Source organism: Patagioenas fasciata, chromosome W (assembly GCF_037038585.1).
Source record: "Patagioenas fasciata isolate bPatFas1 chromosome W, bPatFas1.hap1, whole genome shotgun sequence".
Taxonomy (NCBI): Eukaryota; Metazoa; Chordata; class Aves; order Columbiformes; family Columbidae; genus Patagioenas; species Patagioenas fasciata.
The window spans coordinates 1,063,003-1,086,758 of NC_092559.1; the positions used below are offsets into that span (position 1 = coordinate 1,063,003).

At 52.7% G+C, this 23,756-nt stretch overlaps 1 protein-coding gene across 25 annotated transcripts in view; it reads left to right on the plus strand.

The window, feature by feature from the left end:
* LOC136114621 (transcription factor 4) overlaps positions 1-23,756 on the plus strand; it is a 173,996-nt gene that overhangs the window by 117,952 nt on the left and 32,288 nt on the right. For 23 of the 25 annotated variants that reach the window (XM_065860020.2, XM_065860024.2, XM_065860021.2 and 20 more), the window contains 3 exons: positions 19,438-19,543; positions 20,921-21,054; positions 23,452-23,584. In XM_065860020.2, coding sequence (XP_065716092.1) covers positions 19,438-19,543; positions 20,921-21,054; positions 23,452-23,584 — 373 coding nt within the window. Of the gene's footprint in view, positions 1-1,353; positions 1,393-10,659; positions 10,749-19,437; positions 19,544-20,920; positions 21,055-23,451; positions 23,585-23,756 lie in introns of those variants that run through there. The other 2 variants (XM_071801610.1, XM_071801611.1) reach the window with 2 other exon arrangements.

A 23,756-nucleotide genomic window follows, 5' to 3' on the forward strand; every position in this document is an offset into this window, starting at 1 on the left:
GGGCCGGAGCGCGGGGATCCCGCCCGGCTGTGAGTTGAGTGAGTGAGTGAGTGTGCAGGCATGTGTGGCGCGGGCGGAAAAGCGCTCTGGCGAATCGACATCTGGTTGAATAACTGAGATTATTTTTAATTTCCTTTTAAAATACGCTTGTTTGAGAGTTGCGGGCCTCACCCTTTGTTTTGAACACTTGGCGAAGGACGCGGTGCGGTAGCGCAGGACACTTGGTTTGTGAGCAGCAACCGAGGGAGTTTGCACGGGGAGAATAATTGAGAGAAAATTCTAAAAACGCAAGAAAAAATAAAGAGATGTAAATTCACTGCAGGGCTTTAATTGTTTTAGCGACTTATTCCTATTTTGGGGCTGCGAAGGCTCCGGCCGAAGCCCACCTGACGTTGCCCTGCACGGCAGGGCCGGCGGGGAAAGCCAAAGTTGCCAAGCGCCGCTGTTGATCCTCCGCGGCAATAAAATGCAGGCGGGAGCGGGACCGCGGTAAAACACCCCCGGCACCCCCCAACTTCATTCCGCTCGCGGTTTCCCATGCGGGGGGCGAGATGAGCGTTGGATGAGCCTTTTGCTTTAGTTCTTTTTTCCCCTTCATTCTGTTGTTTTGTTGTTTGTTTTCGTGCGTGTTTCGGTTTTGTTTCAGCCCGGCCGTGCCTGTCACCCCGACACCAACCCGCGGGTAGCACCGCGGGGTCCCGAACCGCGCACCCGGCCACATCCTTTGTGTTTGGGGTCACATAACCCAGGACGGCCCCGGGGATGCGGGCGGGCGGGGTGACAGGCGACACAAAGCGGGGGACACGGCGCGGGGGAGCGGGCCGGGGTGTCCCCGCGGCCGGGAGCGGGGGACAGGACAGAGCCCGCATTGTTCAGCCCGCCGCGCATTGTGCGGCGCTTGTCGCGGTGCCAGCGGCCGGGCGGCGGGGACGCCGGGCGGCGATTGTCCCCGTGCGGCGATTGTCCCCGAGCGACGATTGTCCCCGGGCGGCTCCGCGCCCGTTCGCGCACAACTTTCCTCCGGCAGCAAAACACAGAGTCCTGAATTCCTCCCTGTTTTTTCGCTCGCAGTGACAAGTCAATTAGTTGTTTAAATTCAGGCTGAACTCCCTGAACCGCGAGCAGGCAGCGGAAGCGGCTCTGCCCTGGGAATAAACAAAAGAAGGGGGGAAAAATATGCAAAAAGAAACTCATTCCAGCGCGCTCTGAATGGATCTGCTGTGGAAGAGCAGCGCGGTTGGGTCCGGGAGCCGCGGGAATGGCTGGAAGAAAATTAAACTGCCAGAAATGCGAGGTTTGCAGAACACATTTTCTGCAAGTTGCCTTTTCCCCCCCCTTGCTCGCGGGGCGATTTAGGAGAGCTGCTCTATGGGAGAGCACTGGTGTTCCTCGGTAAGAAATCCTTTCCTTCGCCTCTCTATTTGTGTTAGAAAACCTTAAAACAATAGCAAAACTGCCGGTGGAAAGTGCGAAGCCGAGCTGGCGCTGGGCGATCGCGCTCCACGTTAGTGGTGTGCTGCGGAAACATTGGGCTCTCGATTCGCTTCTTTGCCCTAAAATATTATACAAAAGGCATTTTAGCAAGGGGTTGGGAATGTGCGGGGTCTGTGATGAGCTATGAACACTCGGGTGGCGCCGGGAGCAGTGAAATGAGCTGGGTTTTGGCCAAGCCTGGCTGCTCGCTCCCCGGATGCCGGGGATGTTGGGGTCTGCACGTTACCTGCCGGGGAGGGATGCGGGGTCGCTGCCGAAATCCATCATCACTATTGCTTATCCGCAATTGCATCTCCCCGAGGTTTTAATAATTTGGTCATAGGCAATGTATTGAAATGCATGGAACTATAAAGAAGAAATTATTGCGAATGGAAATGAAAAACCAAAGTGGCAAAATTTTCTTTTAATGGTGTCTTAAGATCACATCATCAGCTCCCGCCATGCGCATGTGTTAAATCATATAGGGAAACCTATAATTATTGTAATTGCTCTTTTTGCTTTATCCTAACAAGCTTCAACCCATCTCTCAAACTAGTTGTTTTGAAATAGTTATTTGTCAAGTCATCAAATCACAAAAAGTAAATGCTAATGAGTTTTTCCTGTTTACATTCTGCCTGCTATTCTTATTATAAAGCTTTTCAACTCCATAAAGTTCCTCGATGAAGATGAATGCTCCATGGTATCGTTCTGCTAATGGGCCAGGCCGAGGAGCGCAATAACTCCATGTGCCACCCTTAATAATGACAAGTGAGGAGTTGTGAATGGCACCGGCTCCGGGAAAGTTCCCTTTTTTTGAGGAGAAAGGGCAAAATCGAGCTTGTCCTTGCACCCTTTTGCGTGGACCGGCTGTAATTCAGCCCCGTGTTTATGGTTCATCTTTGTTTAGAGCAACGTCAGCGTCCCGCTTGCTGGGGACGTCGGGAGCGCTGATGCGCATCATCCCAAATATCGATCAGCAAAATTCCGAGTTATTCAAACCGTTTCCGAGGGGCAGGGGTAGATTTGGTAACAGAGCAAGGCTGGATTTACAGCCCTTTTCATCCACATACGGGGAGCTGGGGCTGCGTGATTGCAAATCCATATGTGTCCGTACATACGTATGGGCAGAAGAATGCTCCCTCTGCTCAGGACGCGGAGCAGAAGCCAAAATAGCTGCAGGATTTTTCCAATATTTGGGGGGTTCACAGAAGGGCTGGATGTTTATACCATAAATTAATATAATCTTGCAGGCTCCCTACTGATACCGACAGAATTTAGTGAATTATAGCTAGGTGCATAGAACAATATATCCAGTTATATATGTGCGCGCACATTTTGATGCAGTGATTTTGTCTTTTCCATCCCGGGGAAAGGCAAGGGAGAAAGAGCAAATATACTGAGGATCTTTGAGTTTGCAGAAATACCCATAGCGCTGCTTTTAAGGCTCAGGATACTTTATTATTGAATTAAAATGGACTTTTGGCCGGTCCGAGCACTTTCTGCATTGCACACGATGGGAATGCGAGTGGCCTTGTGCTTGCAAAGCTGCGTTTTGCTGAAAGATTGCAGCAATTAGTAAAACTCAGTCTTCCTGCAGGATGTTGCGCCGAGTCTTAGTTTTAAATACGCTTTGCATATGCTGATGAGGAGTGAACTTCACCTCCTCATCTGTGCCACTTCGGGAATTATCGGGGTGGCTTTTATCTCCAAAAGGAATCGTAAATCGGACGGTGTTGGGTTCTAGATGGACGGTAGACATGGCAGATGATGTTCGGGTGTTGACATCTTATAATAGCGAATATTATGAGCTGCTTTTTTGTGGGCAGGGCCGGGGGGGTTAACAAAAGATCTGCTGCCTGCTGCAGTCTTTAAATACCTTTCCAATTGATCTACAGGAAATTGTGCAGAAGAATTGTTTGTTTCCTGTTGCCGTATAAATCTGGTTTGCATTAGACTTGGTTTACTGTAAAATTGCCGTGGCACTTGGGAGACGTGGGATTTGCTTCTTTCGCACAGGGAACTGATTTTGCAAAGCGACTGTCGGCGTCGGCCGCTTTCTTTCTGATTTTACGATGCTGTGTTGCTGGTGGAACTTGGGGTTTTATTCCCTTTTTGGCTTTTTAAGTGAAGTTTTGCAGCCTGAAAAGCTGCAACAGGCACAAGATACCTGCGCACCATTACCTCCCTTCTTTCGCTCTTATTTCCCTGCAGAGCTGATGTCTGTGCACCTTGCAGGGCTGCTCCATTTGCTGCCCAGTTCCTGCATCTTTTAACCATTCCGGTGGTTTTTTCCAACCAACCTATTAGAAGCCACCTTCAAAATCGTTCTTTCCAAATCAGATTTTAATATGTAAGAAAATTCCTTGTACCCTCCGTTGTTTCCGTGGCGTTCGCAGGGCGGTGTTGTCGGGAAGGGGCTCTTTGGACGCGGGATAAATTCTCATTAGGGAGCCGCATTCTCCCACCCCAGCAGGTAGTGCCAAATATTGAGCGGCTGCTTTGTGCCGCCGCTCAAGGCAGAATCATCCGGCCCTAAGCCGAGCTCGCACCGGGAAGCATTCCTCCTGCAGAATTCAGGGCAGGTCTGCTTGTCTCAGCTCCCAGAATTGATCTGGTTTCACTTGTCTTTTGCTGTGTGCGGCTTTGCTTTTGGTTTTGGTTTTGTGGGGTGGCGTTAATTTAATTATCGGCGTTTTTCCGCTTTTTTTTTTGCTTTTCCTGCAAAATTATTATAGTGTATATATATATAGTATAGTAGTATTATAGCGTTATCTCTCGTAAGTCAAAGGCACTTGTAAAGTTGGAAGTTGGCTGCACAATCACCCCGTGGGCATCGAGGGATTTGCCCCTTTGCGCTGGGGGTTCTCTGGGTTCCTAAGCCACGGATCCTCTGTGCGTTTTCCCATGCAGAGCCGTCCATACGAAACGCAGCGTGCCGAGCAAACCATGAATTAAAACCTTCCTCGTACGTTTTAAACGGGCGTGCGGACAGCTCCAAACAGACCCCGCGGTTCGTTGTGTTCAGTCTGACTCTCGAGCTTGGATTTTTATTTGTTTTCGCTGCGAGTTGTGCTTCTAAAATTAATAATGCTTAGGAAAAAGATGTTAAAAGGGAGGGAGGGAAGCTGAAGGGGCCCAAGTGGGACGGAGGAAACGTCCCGCACCTGCAGGGCTTTACGAGGTGCGTGCGTGTGCGCAGGACCCGCTGTTCCCAGCCCCGGCACCGCTCAGGGTGTAATGAGAACCAGCTCTGCGTGGGACACCAGGGCTCTGCCCCCATCCAGCGGGGTCCCAGGGCCACCGAGCCTGCTATCAGCCCTATGCCTTGCCTTTCTTTTTCCCCCCAAAACCCATGCTAGCAGCAGCGCACAAATAACCCATCCCTAAGGACGCCCGCATGGAAAAGGTCTCAACCACCATATCTAGCAACCCCTTTTTTTTTCCCTATTTTTTTTTTTAAAGAATAATGCCAAATTACTTAATGGCTTTCTAATGAATAAAACAAACCAAATTGATGTAACATGCATATTTAAACCCATTCAGCTAAGTACCGACGTGATTAAAATAATCAAACGTATTACTTAAAAAATTAAAAAGGGGAAGTTCTGCACCCCATTATTTTATTGACTTTGCAATCGGAATTGCGGGAATGGTTATGTCCCTAATGGCATTACGGAGCTAAATGGGGGTGCACCTGTCGTGACAGGGGGGGTTGGTGCAGGATGGGACACGAGGGACCCCCAGGGCATTTCCAGTCTCCCTTTGCTTTTTGCTGCAGCTCATTTTTGCAGTCGAGCGATTACGAGGCCGCTGGAATCTTATACAGCGTACAAAATAGCATGCAAATAGTACACTCTGATACCTGCATGGCCTGCAAGCCAATATAAATATATATAATATATATATAATATAGCCATAATATAGCAGAGAGCGTTATTGTGGGTGAGAATCCAGCTAGGTAAGGCTTAAACTTCTCTCCCCTTCTGCGTTTTCGCACAATATTTGTTCTTGTGCTCTCTGCTTCTTCCAGTCTTTAATTTGCTGGTTGGGAATAAAGAACTATTCCAGTTCGGCTGCTCCGAAGCGTCGCTTTGCCCCCGCATAAAACAGGCGGCTAACGAGCTGCAGAAGGAATGATGGAGCTATCCTTGTCCTTTAAGTGGCGGTGGTGGAGGCGCTCAGGCAGTTACACGCGTGGAGTTACGGGCGGTTTGAGTTCCGACCATTGCTGGACACCTGATATTTATTGCATCTCTCAAAACGTTTCCATATATCCACCCCCAGCCTCGCGGTGGCCGTTGGCCTGGAGGTTTATCCGAATTAACCCCATTTCCAGAAGGAAGCAGGAGGGCCCTGGCCTGCTGTCATGTCTGCATGGCAGCCCCGGTGCTGTCTGGGGACAGCTGCGAAACTCCGGTGACAGCAGCTGCTTGTCCTGGTAACACCTGGAGAAGAGACGGGGCAGCGCTGGAAACTGGGACCCGGGACCGTCAGCTGATCCGCGAGGCCTGGGGACAGCGGTGTCACCTCCTGCGGTCACACCGGAGCCACCGGCCCACGGGGACAGCGGTGTCACCTCCTGCGGTCACACCGGAGCCACCAGCCCACGGGGACAGCGGTGTCACCTCCTGCGGTCGCACCGGAGCCACTGGCCCACGGGGACAGCAGTGTCACCTCCCGTGGTCGCACTGGAGCCACCGGCCCACGGGGACAGCAGTGTCACCTCCTGCAGTCACACCGGAGCCACCAGCCCAAGGGGACAGCGGTGTCACCTCTCGCAGTCGCACCGGAGCCACCAGCCCAAGGGGACAGCAGTGTCACCTCCCACAGTCACACCAGAGCCACAACCCATGGGGACAGCGGTGTCACCTCCCGCGGTTGCACCGAAGCCACCAGCCCAATGGGACAGCGGTGTCACCTCCCGCGGTCGCACCGGAGCCACCAGCCCAAGGGGACAGCGGTGTCACCTCCCGCGGTCGCACCGGAGCCACCAGCCCAAGGGGACAGCAGTGTCACCTCCCACAGTCACACCAGAGCCACAGCCCAAGGGGACAGCGGTGTCACCTCCCGCGGTTGCACCGGAGCCACCGGTGTGGGGATGCTCAGGAGGCCACGGGGGTCCTGGGGACACGGAGTTTTGGGTGCTCCGGCTGCTGCGCCAAGTTCAGCCGCCCAATCCAATATTCCCTGTTCTTTCCCAGCGCTTGAGCCTCGGGACCCATAAATAACAACCGTCTCCAGGACAGAACTCGCCGGTCGCTATTTTTGTCAGGAAAACAACAACAACTGGCGTGGCCGCATTGTTGTTGTTTGTTTGACTTCCCAAATGAGCGTTTGTTTTCCGCAGCGCTCCCATTTCCCCAGTTAAACACATGTTGTTTGCGCCAGGTCATTAGAATACAATGCTTAGCACTAATCTGCTCCCGGCAGAGTTTGGATGGACGGCGATCGGTCCCAGTTCGGCCCCATGTCCTGGGGGTCTATCACCACCATCCCTTGGGATGATTGCTTTAATTATTGCTATTTTTATGTATATTTCTCTCCCCAGCCCGCCCGTTCTCACACGGTGCCTGGTGAAGAGGGGCTGCTGGTTCTGCTGGAGCCAAGAGGGGGCACCTTGTGGGTATAGAAAATTAAGTGACCCGTATACGTGCAGCGCTGCACCAGTGGGGTCGTGGCAGGAGCCACACATGAAGCTCTGGGGCTGCGGTTCTGCCCCCACGGCACGAGAGATCTGCCCCCACGGCACGCAGGGATCTGCCCCCACGGCACGCAGGGATCTGTCCCCATGGCATGAGGGATCTGCCCCCATGGCACGCAGGATCTGCCGCGATGGCACACAGGGATCTGTCCCCATGGCACGCAGGATCTGCCCCCATGGCACACAGGATCTGCCGCGATGGCACGCAGGGATCTGCCCCCACGGCACACAGGGATCTGTCCCCACGGCACACATGGATCTGCCCCCATGGCACGCAGGATCTGCCCCCATGGCACGCAGGATCTGTCCCCACGGCACGCAGGATCTGTCCCCACGGCACACAGGGATCTGCCCCCATGGCACACAGGATCTGCCCCCATGGCACACAGGATCTGCCCCCATGACACGCAGGATCTGCCGTGATGGCACACAGGGATCTGTCCCCATGGCACACAGGGATCTACCCCCATGGCATGAGGGATCTGTCCCCATGGCATGCAGGGATCTACCCCCATGGCATGAGGGATCTGTCCCCGTGGCATGCAGGGATCTGCTGCGATGGCACACAGGATCTGGTGCAATGGCACACAGGGATCTGCCCCCATGGCACAAGGGATCTGCCGCGATGGCATGCAGGGATCTGCCCCCATGGCACAAGGGATCTGCCCCCATGGCACGCAGGATCTGCCCCCATGGCACGAGGGATCTGCCCCCATGGCACGAGGGATCTGCCCCCATGGCACGCAGGATCTGCCCCAGTGGCACGCAGGGATCTGCTCCCATGGCACGCAGGGATCTGCTCCCATGGCACGCAGGATCTGCCGCGATGGAACACAGGGGTCTGCCCCCATGGCACACAGGGATCTGCTCCCATGGCACGCAGGATCTGCCGCGATGGCACACAGGGATCTGCCGCGATGGCACACAGGGATCTGCTCCCATGGCACGCAGGATCCGCCGCGCTGCGCAGCGAGCGCTTGTACGTCTTCCAGAGATGCGGGCCGAGCTCTTTCATGTGGTGTGCTGTTAACTCATAGCATGGTAATTTGCTTTCAGTGTCTCGCTGGCTTATTTATAGCCCTAACAATTTCTCATAGCGACGTTTACTGTGTTGGGGGAGAGGAAAGAGGGAAGAAAGATCCAGTAAATAAAACCAGAACAGCGTAAGCCGTCCTTTTCATGTCCTGTAGCTCTGGGTTTGATCTGAGAGGAAATCGCGGCGTTTTTAGCTCGTGGGACAAACTCCCGGATCCCGGGGGCCCGAGCTGTGGCCGGTACGGAGCGGGACGTGGGACGCGCTCTGTGCTCCGGCACACAGCACACACAGCCCTTTCTTCTTGTTTAAAATCAGATTATAAATGCCTTCAAACACAACCGTTCTCTACTGGCAGATACTTTGGGGAAGTTGAGAGAGTTCGGCGCAGAACAGCGGCACCTGCGTTTCTGAGCGGCGTTTGGGGCGTTGGAATGGGATGGATGCCCCTGTGGAAACACCTTCGCATCCAGCTCTGGCTCCACCCAGGGCCATTTTACAAGGTTTTGGGCACTTCTGGCAAACCGTCGTTTGCAGAAAAAGGGATGGTTTTACGTTTTTTTGGTTGTTGTTGGGTTGTTTTATCTTCAATGAGACACAGGGTAGATTCTTGTGAGCACATACAGTGGCTTCACTGGAAATACTGCCATGCTTAAATCCATCCGTACTAAACCTCCCAGCTGGAGGAGATCCCAGCACTCTCGCTGAACCAAAAAGGAGAGCTGTAAATACAGGTTTTGGTTGGTGTGTTCGCAGTCCCCAGCGCTCTCAGGTGGGAAGCATTGAAAACGTCTCCCTTTAGTGCTTCTGGAAGGTTGAAGGCGTTGATTCCCTTCCAGGTTTGCTTGTCCTGCGCGCGATGCAAAGAGAGAAAGAAGAGAGAAGTTCTTGGGATGTTGCGCTCAGCCCCCGTCTCCAGATGATGGATAAAGGGGTTTATTTCTCCCCACCGCGATGCCGTTTGGTGAGGCCGCTTTGCTAACGGGCAGGAGGGGTTGCTTTTGCAGGGGCTCCTTCCCGCTGTGCTGGAGCACCGAGTCTGCTCCATAACTCTCAGATAGCGACTTCCCCGGCTAACGAGACCTTTATCAGAGCAGCGATACCTTTGGCCTGTGGCTCTGAGCTCACCCTCCAGCGTGGCTTCAAACACCGTTGTTACTCTGAGTTAGGACAGCGAGATTTGCATAAACGCCTTCCTATCTTTTAAACTGCGGTTCGTCCGTATGGGCTTGATCAGCTCCGGTGTTTGCAGGCGATGATTGCGGCGCCTGCGTTGTGCGCTCGCGTTCAGCCCGCGCCGCCTTCGCTTCCTCCTATGCAAATACCGCTTTAAACTTAGAGATGCCAATTTGCATTCATATTTTGGTTCCGTTTAGCTATGAAAAACGCACAAAAAAAAACCCAACACAAGTGCATTTTAATGAGCGCTTGGCAGAATGTTGAAAAAAGATATGGTACTCATTAAATGCTATTCTATGAAATGCAGCGGTTTGGTTGCCAAAAATCATTAGGGTAAAGTGTAACGCGAGTTAAGGCCACAGGTATGGCCCTCACCAAAAGAGCCGCAGGGCCGTGGCGGTGCCTCCTGCGTCCAAACCTCTTTTTGGGAATATTGGGCAATTCCGGAATTGGGCATGAACGTGTGCTCGTCGATACCCCATCCATATGGATCCGTAGCCGCTGGATTCCTTCCCTGGGTTTTCCACCCCGATTCCTCACGGCACAAAACCGCAGGGACTCTCGTGCTCCTCCGACACTTTATTTTCTCTTTAAATTGTGATTATTTTGGCGTATTAATATCAGGGCCGATAGCGGCGAAGCCGCGTTTCTGGAGTTGGGCAGGACAGGGTTAAACGAGCTCTTTTCTTCATTACTCACAAGCGATAGAGACTTTTCTTTGACTAATGTAGCTTAATTAGCGGTCAATTAAAACTGAACATTGTTGAATTGGAGTTCTTTGATGGCAGGCCTTGGCATGGGCTCCCTTTCTTTAACTAGCCACCATCTTGAATTCATTTGGAACCAGTAGTGTAAACAAGTTTAGAACTGGTTCTTTGAGAAGAAGTCAGCGGGCTTGTATAGCTGTGGTTTCTTTCTTTTCCTCTGCTTTTTTTTAACTTCTGTAGGCGGCGATTCAAAGCGCCGTTAAATGAAAACAGCGCTACACCCCGAAAAGTGCATTAAACCAAAAATCGCATTAATTAATCGGGACTCGGTGCTTCCTCCTCGTTCCGTTTCTTGTCATAATCTGCGTTTTCTCTCCGGTGAATAATTTCGTGATTATCTGAGCTCTATCTCGTTCCGTAATTGGGCGGCGGTTGTTCGGAGGGCGCTCGGGGACTCGGCCGTCGCCAAGCAAGGAGACGGCGTTGGCACAGAGAGGAATGTGGCTTAAAACCAGCGCCGGGCCTCAGGTTTAATTAGAGAGGTGCAGCTTCAACTCGTGCCGCCCAACAGCAGCCGCCGCAGAAAAGGCTCCGTGCATCACCCATAGGTTTGCTCGAAGGGTTGTTTTAAGCAGGACGTCTCAGAAGGGTTCTGGTAAGTGAACATTGGGCACAGTTCAGGTGATGGGCATGACGTGTCCTCCGAAAATACTTTGGGTCACGTTTTGATGGTTTCCCTAGCAGTCCAGTCATTTCAGCGGTGACTTGAGCCAAAGATAGAGCCGAAAGTGCTCGATCATTGCGGAGAGCTTGGGGAAAGTCATTGCTGAATGCCCGGCTTTGTTAGGCCAGCTTTGTTAGGCCAGCTTTGTTAGGCCAGCTTCGTTAGGCCAGCTCTGCCTACTGCCAGGGAATAAAGCCCGGTTTCAACAGCCTTCAGTGCCTGAGCAGCGCAGTTCTCTTTATAGTACACACGGAGCAGGCTGAGGTTTTCAAAACGGGTGTATTTAGCAGTAGCTTGCCTTTAAATGAACTTATTTAAGCTGTTTTAGAATACCTCATTAATACTATTTAGCAGCTAAACTCTGGAAGAAAACTGTGTTTGGGGGGTTGGTTTGGCTTTGGGGATTTTGGTTGGTTGGTTTGGTTTATATTTTTCCTTTCCGGTTTGAATCCGCCCACCTTCACACGACCGAGCCTGAGTTTGAGTCAGGCTCAACCAAGCCCAGATTAATTCCCATATCCGTGTTGAAACCGCACAGATTCGCACCGTCCTGAGACTCCTGCTATTAAGAGACCTTGCAGGCGGCTTTTCAAGCGCGATTCATCCCCCAAAACTAAGATTGAAGGGGTTGTGACGCGTTCGTTGAGCCCCGTACCGCTGCGCTGGAGCAGAAATGGTTGCAGGCTGGCCTGGCGCTCGCTGCCCTCCGGCCGCCCCCTGCCCACCCTCCAGCCTCAGCATTTAGCTCCTCTTTCCCATCCAAATGTTTCCCACCGCGGGTCTCCCGCTGGAAACGATCATCAAGAAGTTGAAAGAGATGACTCGCATATTTCCAGCCTGCCCCTGCCTTGCTCTGGGCTTTAATTGTAGGAGGGACTGGGAGGAAATTGCTCTGCGGCGATGACACGAGCAGATTTCTTTCTTGCGTTGAATGATGGCATCTTCAACTTTGAATCCCTTTCATCAGAAGCTGGGTGAAAATCAGAGTCCTAAACAATAATTAAAAGAAAATTTCCATCTCTTGACAGAAAGAGAAATTGTTTATAGTAAATGTGCCTTTCAGCCTTCCCTCATGCCTTCTCCCAAAAGGACTGATTAGGATGTAATAATTGGGGATGATAGCAGGAGGAAGACGACAATTCCATTTAATTAAAGATAATTTATTTTACTTTAACTTGGTGATGTCCCACATGAATAAGAGTAGATTTAGCAGATAGATTTATTAATGGGTACTGACATCTCTGCTGACACACAAAGCAAACATTTTCTCTCCTCGTTGTTTTTATTGTGTCTCGGCACCTGAAGCCGCTGGCGCCCGCTCGTCCCTCGTCACCCAATGGGCCTGGAGCGGCTTGAGTCCCTTGTTTGAAGGTCCCTCCAACCCAGACCTTTCTATGGTTCTCCTGGGTGAAATCCCGGCAGTTTTGGGGGCACATCCCCCTCTCTGCGGTGTAACAGGACACTAGGCTTGGCGTCCTGCCTGCTAACAGTCATTTATAGCTGTATTCCTGGGGTGCTCCATCGGCCTCGCTCCTAAACCAGGGGTATCATTCGCAGCTTCCCTTGGGTTGTCCCAGTTTGCCCAGTTCAGCCTGCGCCCACTTAATCCCCTCTTTCCCAATGAGCATCTCAGCCCTGCTGCTGGACACCCACGGCAGGGCACAACCCACAACCCCCAGGGCTTCGGGCAAACAGATACGCTCTCATTAATTGTATATGCTTTACATTATTGGGCTAGGTAGATGATGACCAGAAACTCTGGAAGGTTGCAAAATTAAGGCTGTTTTCTTGCAGAGAGATGGAGAGGAAAACGCAGGCAGATGTCTGATGCCTTCACTGCCTCTGCCTGTATTTGTAAACAGAGCATAGGAAATGAAAAAAGCCCAGCCCAGCACAAAATGGTTCTCAATAAACGCAGAGGAGGAAGGGAAGTTAGAAAGCAGACCCTAAAAGAAGGACAGGCCATTAAATAGTCATTTTCCTTTTCTCTGTCTCTTCGAGGAACACCTTCACTAAAAAAATAAGCGCCTAAAAACTTGCTGTCTTCACATGAAATGCGAAAATTCACGTATGGAAACTGCCCCTGGAACTCGGCCAAGTGGCGTTTTTTTGTCCTTCCCCTCCTCGCTTTTATTTCCGATTTCCCACTCGTTTTCGTCCGCTCCCTCGTTATTGATCTCGGGGCTCTGGTTGTGCCGAGCACCTGCGGCTGTTGGGATGCCGGCGGCCGCAGGACGTGGGCTCCGTTTGGTCGTGTTGCGCCGTCTCTGCTCACACCCCTCGTTCTTTGTCCTTTCCTCCTGCCTCCTCGCAATGTCGCTCTTTTTTCTTCCCGTCCCGGTCACATCTGCTGCTCTCCATTGCCTTTTGCATCCTCATGGTTGTGTTGCTTCACCCACATCGAGTCCATTAACCAAGTCTCACCAGCCCCTCGTCGCCTTTCATGCAGCCAGCGTCTCCAAAATGCACAATTTTCTCATTTCTCCGCAGTTTCGGGTGCATCTCGTGTGCTGGCACGGCTTCCCGTGCCCTCACCCGTGCGTTCCCCAGGTGCCAGCAGGGATGGTGACGGTGCCTGCGACCGCCCAGGTGGCAGAGCCGCCCCCAACCGCGGCTCAGCAGCCGTGCCGGAGCCTTCGCGTCTGCTGCTCCGGCTGCCGGTGGTGCCGGGGACCCCGGGCGTCCCCCTGCGCTTTCCGTAATACACCCCAAAGCCGCTGAGGTCTTTCTGCTGTGCCCCTTGCCACTTAGGTACTCAGTTTCCTGGATTTTGCTCTTTCTCTCTGCTTTGCTTTCCTCTTCTTTTGACCCCCGGGGTTTCCTCTTGCTGTAGGTGGCCGTGTCCCACCCTCTCCTTACCCGCCCCTTGTTCTTCTCCCCTGTCTTTAGCTCCTTTTGGAAGCAGTTGTGCTTTGGCAGGACCATTTGGTTGGGCTCTCCCTCCTGCTTGCCCGGCATCCCAGCAAACCATGTCCCTTTGGGGCAGGATTCACCTGCGGCCGCTGGTGGCATCGGCTCCTTTGTCCCGGGCCGGCTGCGCCATAGGGACAAACAGCAAGAAAGAAATCGGAGTCTGAACAGAAAATCTCCGTGTCTATTTATGTTATTGTTGCTTTTTTAGAGCATTGCTGCTCAGGGATGACATAATGTTGTAATTCTTATTTTCTTTTCTCTAATTTAGTTGACCCCTTTTTAACTTGAGGGCGTTCACAAGGCGCAGCGTTCAGCAGCCCCATCTGGAAGGCATTTGAACCGAGCAGGATCTGCGGGCTTAGAGGATCCTACAGGGTGGGATAAGGAAAAAAACCGGCGGCAGCTCATGTTCGGGGTGTGCTGAGCGTGGGGCAGCGATTCCTGGCGGGAGCGGAGCGGCACGAGATGGGTAGATTGCTCCAAATCTCAGCGTTTCACTCAGAACGAGCTGTGGCTTTTGGGCCGGTGTCAGGCTCTGCAGGTTCCCCCTGGAACGCGCGGGGCTGGTGGCTCCGCCGGCCCCGCACAAACCCATCCGTGCCAGCACCGCGGCGCAAAACCGTCACCCACGTTTGTTTTAATAAACGCGAGCAGCAGGAGAGGAGAGAACCACAGGAGTAAACCCTCTGTGGAGCGGGGAGTTGGGGTTTCGGTGCATGGAGAATCGATGGAGGAGCGTGATGATGGAGGGGTGAGTTTTGCAGCCGCTCTTCTGCAGCACTGGCCGACCTTTGCCGCGGTGCCGGAGCCGGACAGGTGCCTGCCCTGCGCCGTACACTTGTTTTTCACGGTGCCCCGTGCACTTAACGGCTCAGCGGGACCTGCAATTTCATCCCTCTCGCGGGGCCGGGGGTGGTTCGCATGTGCTGTGCCGTGTCGGGGCTCATCTGCTCTCAATTACCATTTGATGGCAACGCCAGGCCCGAGGCCTTCGGCGTGTTTGTCCTGCGAGAAAGATCTGGAAGAGCCGACATCTGGTTTTGATCGCCGCAATTGCAGGTTGATAGAAGCAGCGCGGGGTGAGGTGGGTGGGTTTTCCTTCCGGCCGGCCTGGAAATGCGTTTTGGCTGGCGGGGCCGCGCTTTTCATCGGCCCCCGCGCCCGCTCCTCTTCCTCTCCCCCCGCTCGCCCCCAGCAACATGTGGCCGAAATTAGGGAGCCGCGGTTTGAAAAGTGCCCTTCTGCTGGAAACCTGGAGCAGGTCAGCCCGCGGAAAGGGGGTTGTGCACCTCGCTCATGTTAAAGTGCAGAATTGTTAGTTTTTAAGGGGTTTTTTTTATAACTGAAAGCTGGGGAATTCGTCGCTAGGCTGGCGGAGCTGTCGCCGTCGGATGGCGGAGCTGGGAGGAGTGAGAACGGCACTGAGTGTGTCCCTCGAGCGCTTGTAAAGGAAGGAATAGTGATTTATGCTGTTTTCAATTTTATTTTCAATTGTTGGTTTTAGCGGTGCTGCCTCCTGTGCCCCGGTGCGGATGGGGCGTCCCCGGGGTGCTGAGCAGCGTCCCCGGGCACAACCCCCGAACAGGCTGCGACCGAGAAACCCCCAACACCCGAGAGCACAAACAGCATCGTCAGCCCTCGGCTCGCGGGTTCCAGCCCGGTTATGGAGCCGATGGGTGCCAGCGACGCGGGGCAGGGCCGGCGCGGCTCCCGAGCCAGCGCGGGCGGCTCGGCCACGTCCTCGCTTAAAAGAGTCCTTCCCTTTGTGCGGAGCTGACACATCCGCTAATGCGGAGCAGCTTGTTCCAGCGAGCAGGTTTATTCCTCCTGACAGCTCTGATAGCCGCTCCGCTTTGCCATTTGGTAATGCACTTATAATTTAATAAATGTTCTCTTGGAGATCTTCATTTTCAAGGAGTTTCGCCGTCTATTTCAAAGTCTCCGGGCTGCTGATTGATGGGTTTATTCTCTTTGCAAATGTTTCCTTGGAGCAGGTAGCTATTTAAGCGGATTGCTCTGCGTGTGGAAATACCCTGCTCTGGTTTACAGCCTGTTCTTTGCGTTTGTGCCGTGCGTGCCAGGTAATTGATTTTTCCTAATTGAACGGCAGGGATGCCCTCCCATCTCGCCTATAGCATCTCGCGGGCAGGGACACACAGACACGGTTTGGTTTGAGGGGAGATTCCATCCCCGTGGTCCCCGGAGCACCTGGGGATGCTCAGCCCAGCTCGGAGACGGGAAAACGAAAGATGCTGGAAATACATTCCCAGGACAGCGAGTTTTCCGCCGGCACCGGAGAGGAAAAGGTGTTTGGAAGGAGGAGAAAGGCTCCCCAAAAACGGCAGCCACGCGATGGCTTTTCAACCGTGGCGTGGTACAGAACGGCGTGTTTTTCCCAGATCGTTATTCATCAAACCTCCCAGCATGAGTCAGAGTGATTTTGTGCTAAATTCGGGCTCTTTAAAGAATATTAACATCTTTAAATCTATATGTTCTGTTCGAATCAGAAGGTCACTTGCACACATCTGTGGTTTACTCTCTTTTGCCTTTTTTGGAGACAGGGTATTACGATTTTTACCAGTACCATAAATTTAACCCGTATTACTATTTTGAATCAAGTTATGGGGTTGTTTTCTTTATCAGCGCTTACTCACGATGATTTATATCTCTCTTTAAATGGGGTTATCAGTGCAATTCCTTCTTTGTCAGATTATCCGGCAAACATTTATGGCTAGGTTATTAATGTGATGAAATAATACACTTCTTGCTTTTCTAAGCGTTGCTTTGTGGCAGAATGACAAAAGGACAGGGCCCAGTCGGGAGGTTGTTTATCCACTTAATTGTCTCCTCCGCTCTCTTTATTGCCTGTTGAAAATACTGCAGTCCCCATGGTACAGAGGGAAACGCATCTGGAGATTGGTGCGCGGTTGAATACGAGAGGAGTTTCTGTGGCGTTAGTTCATGTCGTGATAACACCGGAGTTCCACTCCAGCTCTTCCCAGTGTGAGCCCAGGCTTTAGGCTGGGATCAATGTCTGTGTTTGCGAGCAGGAGGGCTGAGCGGGTTGAGGTGACAGGGGCGATCGCAGGGGACGTGGGAGGGGTTCTTCATCTTTATTTGCAATCCAAGGCCTATCTCTGGTGGTTGGGCTGCACAAGACTCATTGCGTCACTGATGAGGTCACTGATGAAGTCAGTGGTGAGGTCACCTGCGCCCAGCGGTCCCTTGTGGGGCGCAGAGAGCTGGAGCTGCGGGTGACCTCGTTCCTAAGCCCGCTTTGGGCTGCTTTTCCTCTGAAATGGATCAAACGTTGACGCGAGGCTGGTGGCCTCGAGCGCAGCAGGTAGGGGACAGCAGGGACCTGCTGCAGAGGAGCAACACGTGGTCCCCTGGGCAGGATGTCGTGATATAGCAGAATAGATGCGTTTTGGTGCATTAATAGCCTGGCACAGTGATGCTGTTCCATAAAGGCACCGTGCACCTGTGTTCTCATCTTTAATCTGTCAGGCATTCAGGTCTGTTTGCTGAGAGCCTCTGTGATTTCCACAGAGTTGTTCTCCCATAGCTGGTGTGACCATTTCTGCAGCCCAGTTCTCGGCATCCCAAGGGGGTCCTGGGGCCAGCAGGGTGAGCGTGAGCCAGCACTGGGCCCCGGTGGCCAGGAAGCCAATGGTACCTGGGGTGGGTTAGAAGGGGGTGGTCAGTAGGTCAGAGAGGTTCTCCTGCCCCTCTGCTCTGCCCTGGGGAGACCACACCTGGAATCTTGTGTCCAGTTGTGGCCCCTCAGCTCCAGAAGGACAGGGAACTGCTGGAGAGAGTCCAGCGCAGCCACCAAGATGCTGGAGGGAGTGGAGCATCTCCCGGGTGAGGAAAGGCTGAGGGAGCTGGGGCTCTGGAGCTGGACAAGAGGACACTGAGGGGGGACTCATTCATGGGGATCAATATGGAAAGGGGCAGTGTCAGGAGGATGGAGCCAGGCTCTTCTGGGTGACAACCAGTCACAGGACAAGGGGCAATGGGTGCAAACTGGAACACAGGAGGTTCCACTTAAATATGAGAAGAAACTTGTTTGGGATGAGGGTGTCAGAGCCTGGCCCAGGCTGCCCAGGGAGGCTGTGGAGTCTCCTTCTCTGCAGACATTCAAACCCGCCTGGACCCCTTCCTGTGGAACCTCAGCTGGGTGTTCCTGCTCCATGGGGGGATTGCACTGGATGAGCTTTCCAGGGCCCTTCAACCCCCGACATTCTGGGATTCTGTAAAGGGGAGAGAGCGGCTCTGCCAACAGCGGCGCTGAAGGTGTCAGAGGTGGCACTGGGGCTGCCGCAGTTCCAAGGGGGTTCGGTGGCACCGGTGCCATCCCACCCACTGTCCCCTGCACGGAGGGGTCGGTTTTGGGTGCAGAGCCGGCTCATCTTTGGTTTTACCATCCCAGTTGTCTCCTGGGGGTCTCTCTCCTGGGGACGTTCCCCCTTGTCCTGTGCGGGGACGGGGTGACTCCGTGATCCTTGTGTGTCCCTCTATGATTTCCCGAGCCCCCCACACCCCCGTCATTCTCCACTCGGGCAGAAGGCGCCGTGTTAAAACCCAAGGCTTTGATTTGGCCCTGCCTGTGGTGACGTCCGGGCTGGCGACACCGGGGGCCGCGGTGCCAGGCGAGCCCCACGGCACACGGGGACATCCAGCCTCCCGAACCCTCAGCCTCGTCCTCCCCGGGGTTCATTTTGGGGCGTTTTCATTGTTTTAGCCGAGCCCTTTGCTTCGCCGCTGGGTTTTTTCCCTTCCCCGCGGCTGTGACCTGCGAACAGGCGTTGTGCCAATTTTTGTGATCTGCTGCCTGCTTCAAAATGGAGGCAGGAAGGTATCCATTTTCATCAAGGAGATGACAGTGCTTCAGTCTTCCTGACCATCTGGAGAGAGGCACCTCCAGCAGACACAAAGAGCCGGCGCCTGGGCCGACCCGCGGCACCAACCGCGCTCGGCCCGCCCCGGATTTATCGGTTCGGTTTTGCTTTCAGACGCTGGCCGAGCGAAACCGAAGCGAGAAATAGAAGGGGTCTTTTGGACAAGGCGAGTTGGGGAGGCTCCGGCGGATTAGCGAACACATGGCAGTGAATGAGGGGTTTGGCACACGCGCCCCGTTTAGTGCACAGACAAACAAGCCCTGCGAAAGGAGGAGTTTTCCCCCGATGTGTTGGTGGTCTTGTGTACGTCCAGGTTTTTAATGGGCTTCTCTGGAAAGGGCTCCATTCCTGGGAATTTAATATCCCTAGATATGTTTGTAATTTTCAGCGTCCTAGATAATGCTGGGTTTATTTTCTTTGTTCTTTTCGTTTGGGAAATAAAGTTTCTGACGTCCTCGCAGTGCTTTCGGTTTTATTTGTGAAGTCTGTAGGAGAAAACCAGCTTTGTTTCAACTCTCTGTTTATTTTAAGCTCCGTGATGCTGTAGGAAGAACATATGTACATCTGCTTGTTCACTTTATTTACAGAAATCCATACTTTGACAAATACCTTGCGAGTATCCTTGGGTAAAGCTGGAAAATGTCAGGCTGGGCTTTCTTTTGAAGCTTAAGATTTATTTTCCAGTCACACGTCTACTGGGGTTTTTGTGCTCCGGGAGAGGAATTACGGCGCGTTGGGAACTGATTGATACCGAGCAAGGTGAAACCTCGCTGTTTCTCGCACTGAATGAGGCTTTCTTCCCCTAGGTTTATGCCCCGTCAGCAAGCACTGCCGACTACAATAGGGACTCACCGGGTTATCCATCCTCAAAACCAGCAGCCAGCACTTTTCCCAGCTCCTTCTTCATGCAAGGTAAGACGCTGCTTTCTACAGGAAACCTCCGCCGGTGTTTTCTAGCTTTGTGTTGTGGTTTCTGCGCAGTGGGGAATATCTGGCGGTCTGTACCATCGCCATTAAAACGAAGACCCGTGCGTCTTGCTTGGACCGCGGTGGCTCTGACCATCTTGTTTTGATCCTTAAGCAGCCGGATAAATAACTTCCCAGCCTCTTACCACCTCAGGTTCCCGAAGCACTTTTTCCAGCACGTGTGTGTGCACATATATTATACCCACAAATTCGTGCACGTACTTTGCTGTATTTTGTTAACGAGAAAGGCTTTTGTCTCATGCAAAGTATCAGTGCTACACATGTGCACGTTTGTGTGCGTGTGCATGTAGAGCAACCATTTTAAAACGAAGCCATTTCTTTCGTTTGAGGCTGGGTTAATTGCTCCGGTGTATTCACTGCTACCGCGTTATATGATTAGGTGCAAATACAATGAAATTGGCTATAACTTGTCCAACAAAATCCTTAGAGTTTGCAAAGATCCACGCACTCATCTTTTGCCACTAATGAGCTTTTGAACGCTCCTACGTATGCTCTGCTTTAGCTAAGCGAAGGGTAAGTAAACGCGTTTAATTCAGCAGGACTGAAGTATTTGCAGGGCAAGGGAGCGCGTTTGATTCTGCATAGAGATACAGACACTTTCTGCTTCACACCCTTTGCAAAAAGGGACCGTGACTGCAAAGAAAACTCTCGGCTTCAAACGTGAATAAATACCGCCCAAAGAGCAACCTGCTATGCAACTCCTATGGAGTTCTAAAGCTGGGGATTAATAGGCTTCTAATGATATCAAATATTTACCCTTTGCAGCGCTTAGCCCTTCTGCGCTTTTAAATGTTATCTCCTGGCAGATTGCTATTGAAGGCATAAATGGGAGTGGAAGGGCTGTTCAAACGGCCGGGCCGGTGCTGCGGGGCTGTTTGAAGTGCGGGATCAGGGCTGTAGGTGGGACACCATCACTTTTTATTAGACCGGCTCCTGCAGTTTGCGAAAGCCAACAGGTTTCCCAGCCCACGTGCCTCTTCCAGCTCTGCTGCTCCTTAGGGAACAGTTACCTGGTTATCTGGTCATTGACCAAGCTCCTCAGCCCATCCTCCTGCAGGCTTCAGCGTCTCAATGTTCTGTCTCTGATTACATTTGTTATAACGGGGTTTATGTTCCTGAGTTTATAGTTCCGGAGCAGGAATAAAGCAGCGGGGGAGTTTCACACCTAAGCGATGCAGCGAAGCGTCGCAGGATGCCACGAGTATTCCCGTTTCGCCTTCATTTTTCCCCCGAAGCGCCGCAGCCCCGCTCGGGCGCTTAGGCCGGGCTTAGCGGCAGCGCTGTCCCCTCCTTGTGTTGCAGATGGCCACCACAGCAGCGACCCGTGGAGCTCCTCCAGCGGGATGAACCAGCCCGGCTACGGGGGGATGCTGGGCAACTCCTCCCACATCCCCCAGTCCAGCAGCTACTGCAGCCTGCACCCGCACGACCGCTTGGTAAGGGACACGGGGGGCACGGGGGACACAGCACGGGGGTCACGGCACCAACTCCTCCTCCGCCCGGGCCGCTCAAACCTTCTCCATGCGCCATCACGTGCTGCAAACTGCACAAAAGCGATTTGGAGGCATCTCGGGTGACTTTGCCCTGCAGGTTGGCTTGGGCACCTCTGGACAGAACCTCCCCCAGTGCAAAAAGAGGACAAAAGAAATGGTCCCGCAGGCTTTTCCTCCATCCAAAGGGGGTTGAGCCTGTGTCTGCGCCCCCTGCTCATCAACGAGCCGCTCACACCTGGGACTCTGCACATTGAGGGTCCTGGCTGGGTCCTGGCTTTAAAAAAGGGAGGTTTCTTTCATTTTTCCCGGTACATCCTGATCTCTCTCAGGAGGAAGCTGCTGGGGCCGATTCCATCTATCATATTGGGATGGAATAAAATGGGAATGAAGGCTGATCTGAGCACAGCTTAGGGGATGTTCTGGTATCGCGGCTGAATTGATGATGTAGAAGTAACGCTGCGTCCCGTCAACTCCGTCTTGGGGTTTGATTTCATGTAAGAGGTAACGTGACGGCCAGACGGCCGAAGTGAAGCAATTCTCAGAATGTGTGAAACGCTACAGGTTGTGGTTTTCCATTCTGTGCCTCTGCTTTTCCTTCTCGAAGCCCATTAAAAAGGATAATGAGGAGGGCTGGGTTGGAGGGTCCGCTGCTGTGAGGTCTTGCAGGACCATCTTTTGGGGAATGAGGAGAGCTAAGCTCACTCTTACAAATGGAAAATGAATTTGCAACCCAGATCTTTAGTGTCTCACATTTAATGAGGTTAGCACGCTGCTATGTGACATTAATAGGAAGTCAAAAGCAAAAGGAATTGCCTCAAAAACTGCTTAATCATGTCCTTATAAAAGGCGTAATTAAGGCACTAAGCAAACTTAATGTAACGTTGCTCTGAAGTGACAAGCATATATAATAAAAATGGAGCATAACTTTTAAAACCCCATTTAATCTCATTTGTTATCTCCACCGGTGCTCATTCGTCACAACGAGGTGGCTCTTGGTGTCAGCTCAGGCTTTGTGTTCAAGTTTAGCTCCATTCTGAATATCTCGGTTTTGTAACACACAGGGGGTTTTTCTGCAGTGTAAAACAAGTAGGGATGTTCCACCTAAGGCCTCCACATGTTTTGTGTGTAGATATTATTATATTTATCCTAAATTATGGTGAGGACCACTGCTACTAGTTCAAGGTGCGGCTGTTCGGTGCAGATGATGCTCGTATTAATTGTTAATTATGCATGGCTGGACTGCCAGAGCCTTCTGTATTTTAGGTGTCTTGAGCTTGTCAGTCACTTGCAGAGAAGACGCACATAGAAAAAGAAAGGAAGAAAAGCCGCTGTTGGTTATTTTTCCTCTCTCAGGCATATCAGTGATTTTCGAGGTAGCTGCATTGAGTACAGAGAACAGTTCTCCACGGCGCTGTATTCAGATCCCGTGTTTTCCTACGACGTTTGGCAGCTGCGGTTTGATGTCTCCTGAGAGATGGGCAAACCCCGAACCAGCACTTTGATATGGGCCATGGGCCAGCCATGGGGCTCCTTGACCCGGCTGCTCCGCGTTCACTTGTTTCTCCAGCCCAGGAGGAATTCCCAGCAGCTCCAGGAATTCAGTTCTGCCATGGCAGCCGCTCCGGTTTGGGGCTGCGGTCCTGGAGCGGTTTATGAGTCAAAGATGTTATTCAGACCTCGGTCAGAGTTGATGGCAGTTTTTCCATGAATAGGAAAAATAGATTTAGGCCGTGCTGGTTGCATTCTTCGAGATAACCTTCAGGTATTCAGTTACCTGGCGGTTAGTTGGGAGCGAAGGTTTGTGTTGATGCAGCCACATAGCGGCCAAGGTCCTGTGTGTCCCTCTGAGGACCCGATGGGTCGCGTTTTCCCCCGTCTGTCGTGCAGGCGCTGCAGCGGGAGGGAAAACGGAGCGCGTTGAGTTCTGGGGTGCCGCTGCGCTTCCTTACGGCACCGTTTGCAAACCCGGCGCTGCACGTCTTGGGTTTTCATGTCAGGAGCAGCGTGGGGTTTGTGCCATGTCCCTGGGAAGGCTTCTGCTCCAACCGCTACCTGTGCCTCTCAGAATGCTCGGCTTGATACATCACCTCGGTTTTCTTCCGTCATTTCTTCTCTTTACGTCTTGGTGGTTCCATCCTCAGCCACGAGCTGTCCCCTGGGGATATTTATCCGTATAGAGGGGCGTACGATGAGTCTCTCGGGGTAGGAAAATGGACTCCCTGCTTAGTCATAGGGCCTTTCTCCATTGGGTGAAGAACAACTGGGGCAACATGAGCACTCTGCTGCCTCCCGTGTTCCCAATAACTCCAACGTTGCCTTTTGTACCCCTTCTTGCTGCAGAGCTACCCGTCCCACTCCTCAGCAGACATCAACTCCAGTCTTCCTCCGATGTCCACCTTCCACCGCAGTGGCACCAATCACTACAGCACGTCTTCTTGCACGCCCCCTGCCAACGGGACCGACAGCATCATGGGTGAGTCGGGCTGGGGGCGCCACCGCCACCCCAGCACCTCCCGTTGCCCCCCCAACCCGCCCCGGCGCCCTGCGCTGGAGCCAAGAGGGTTATTCACCGATATATCATGGTGTGCGGAAGGACTGGCTTATCAGCCCAGTGACTGCAGAGAGGTAGCAAATATTTAATGGAA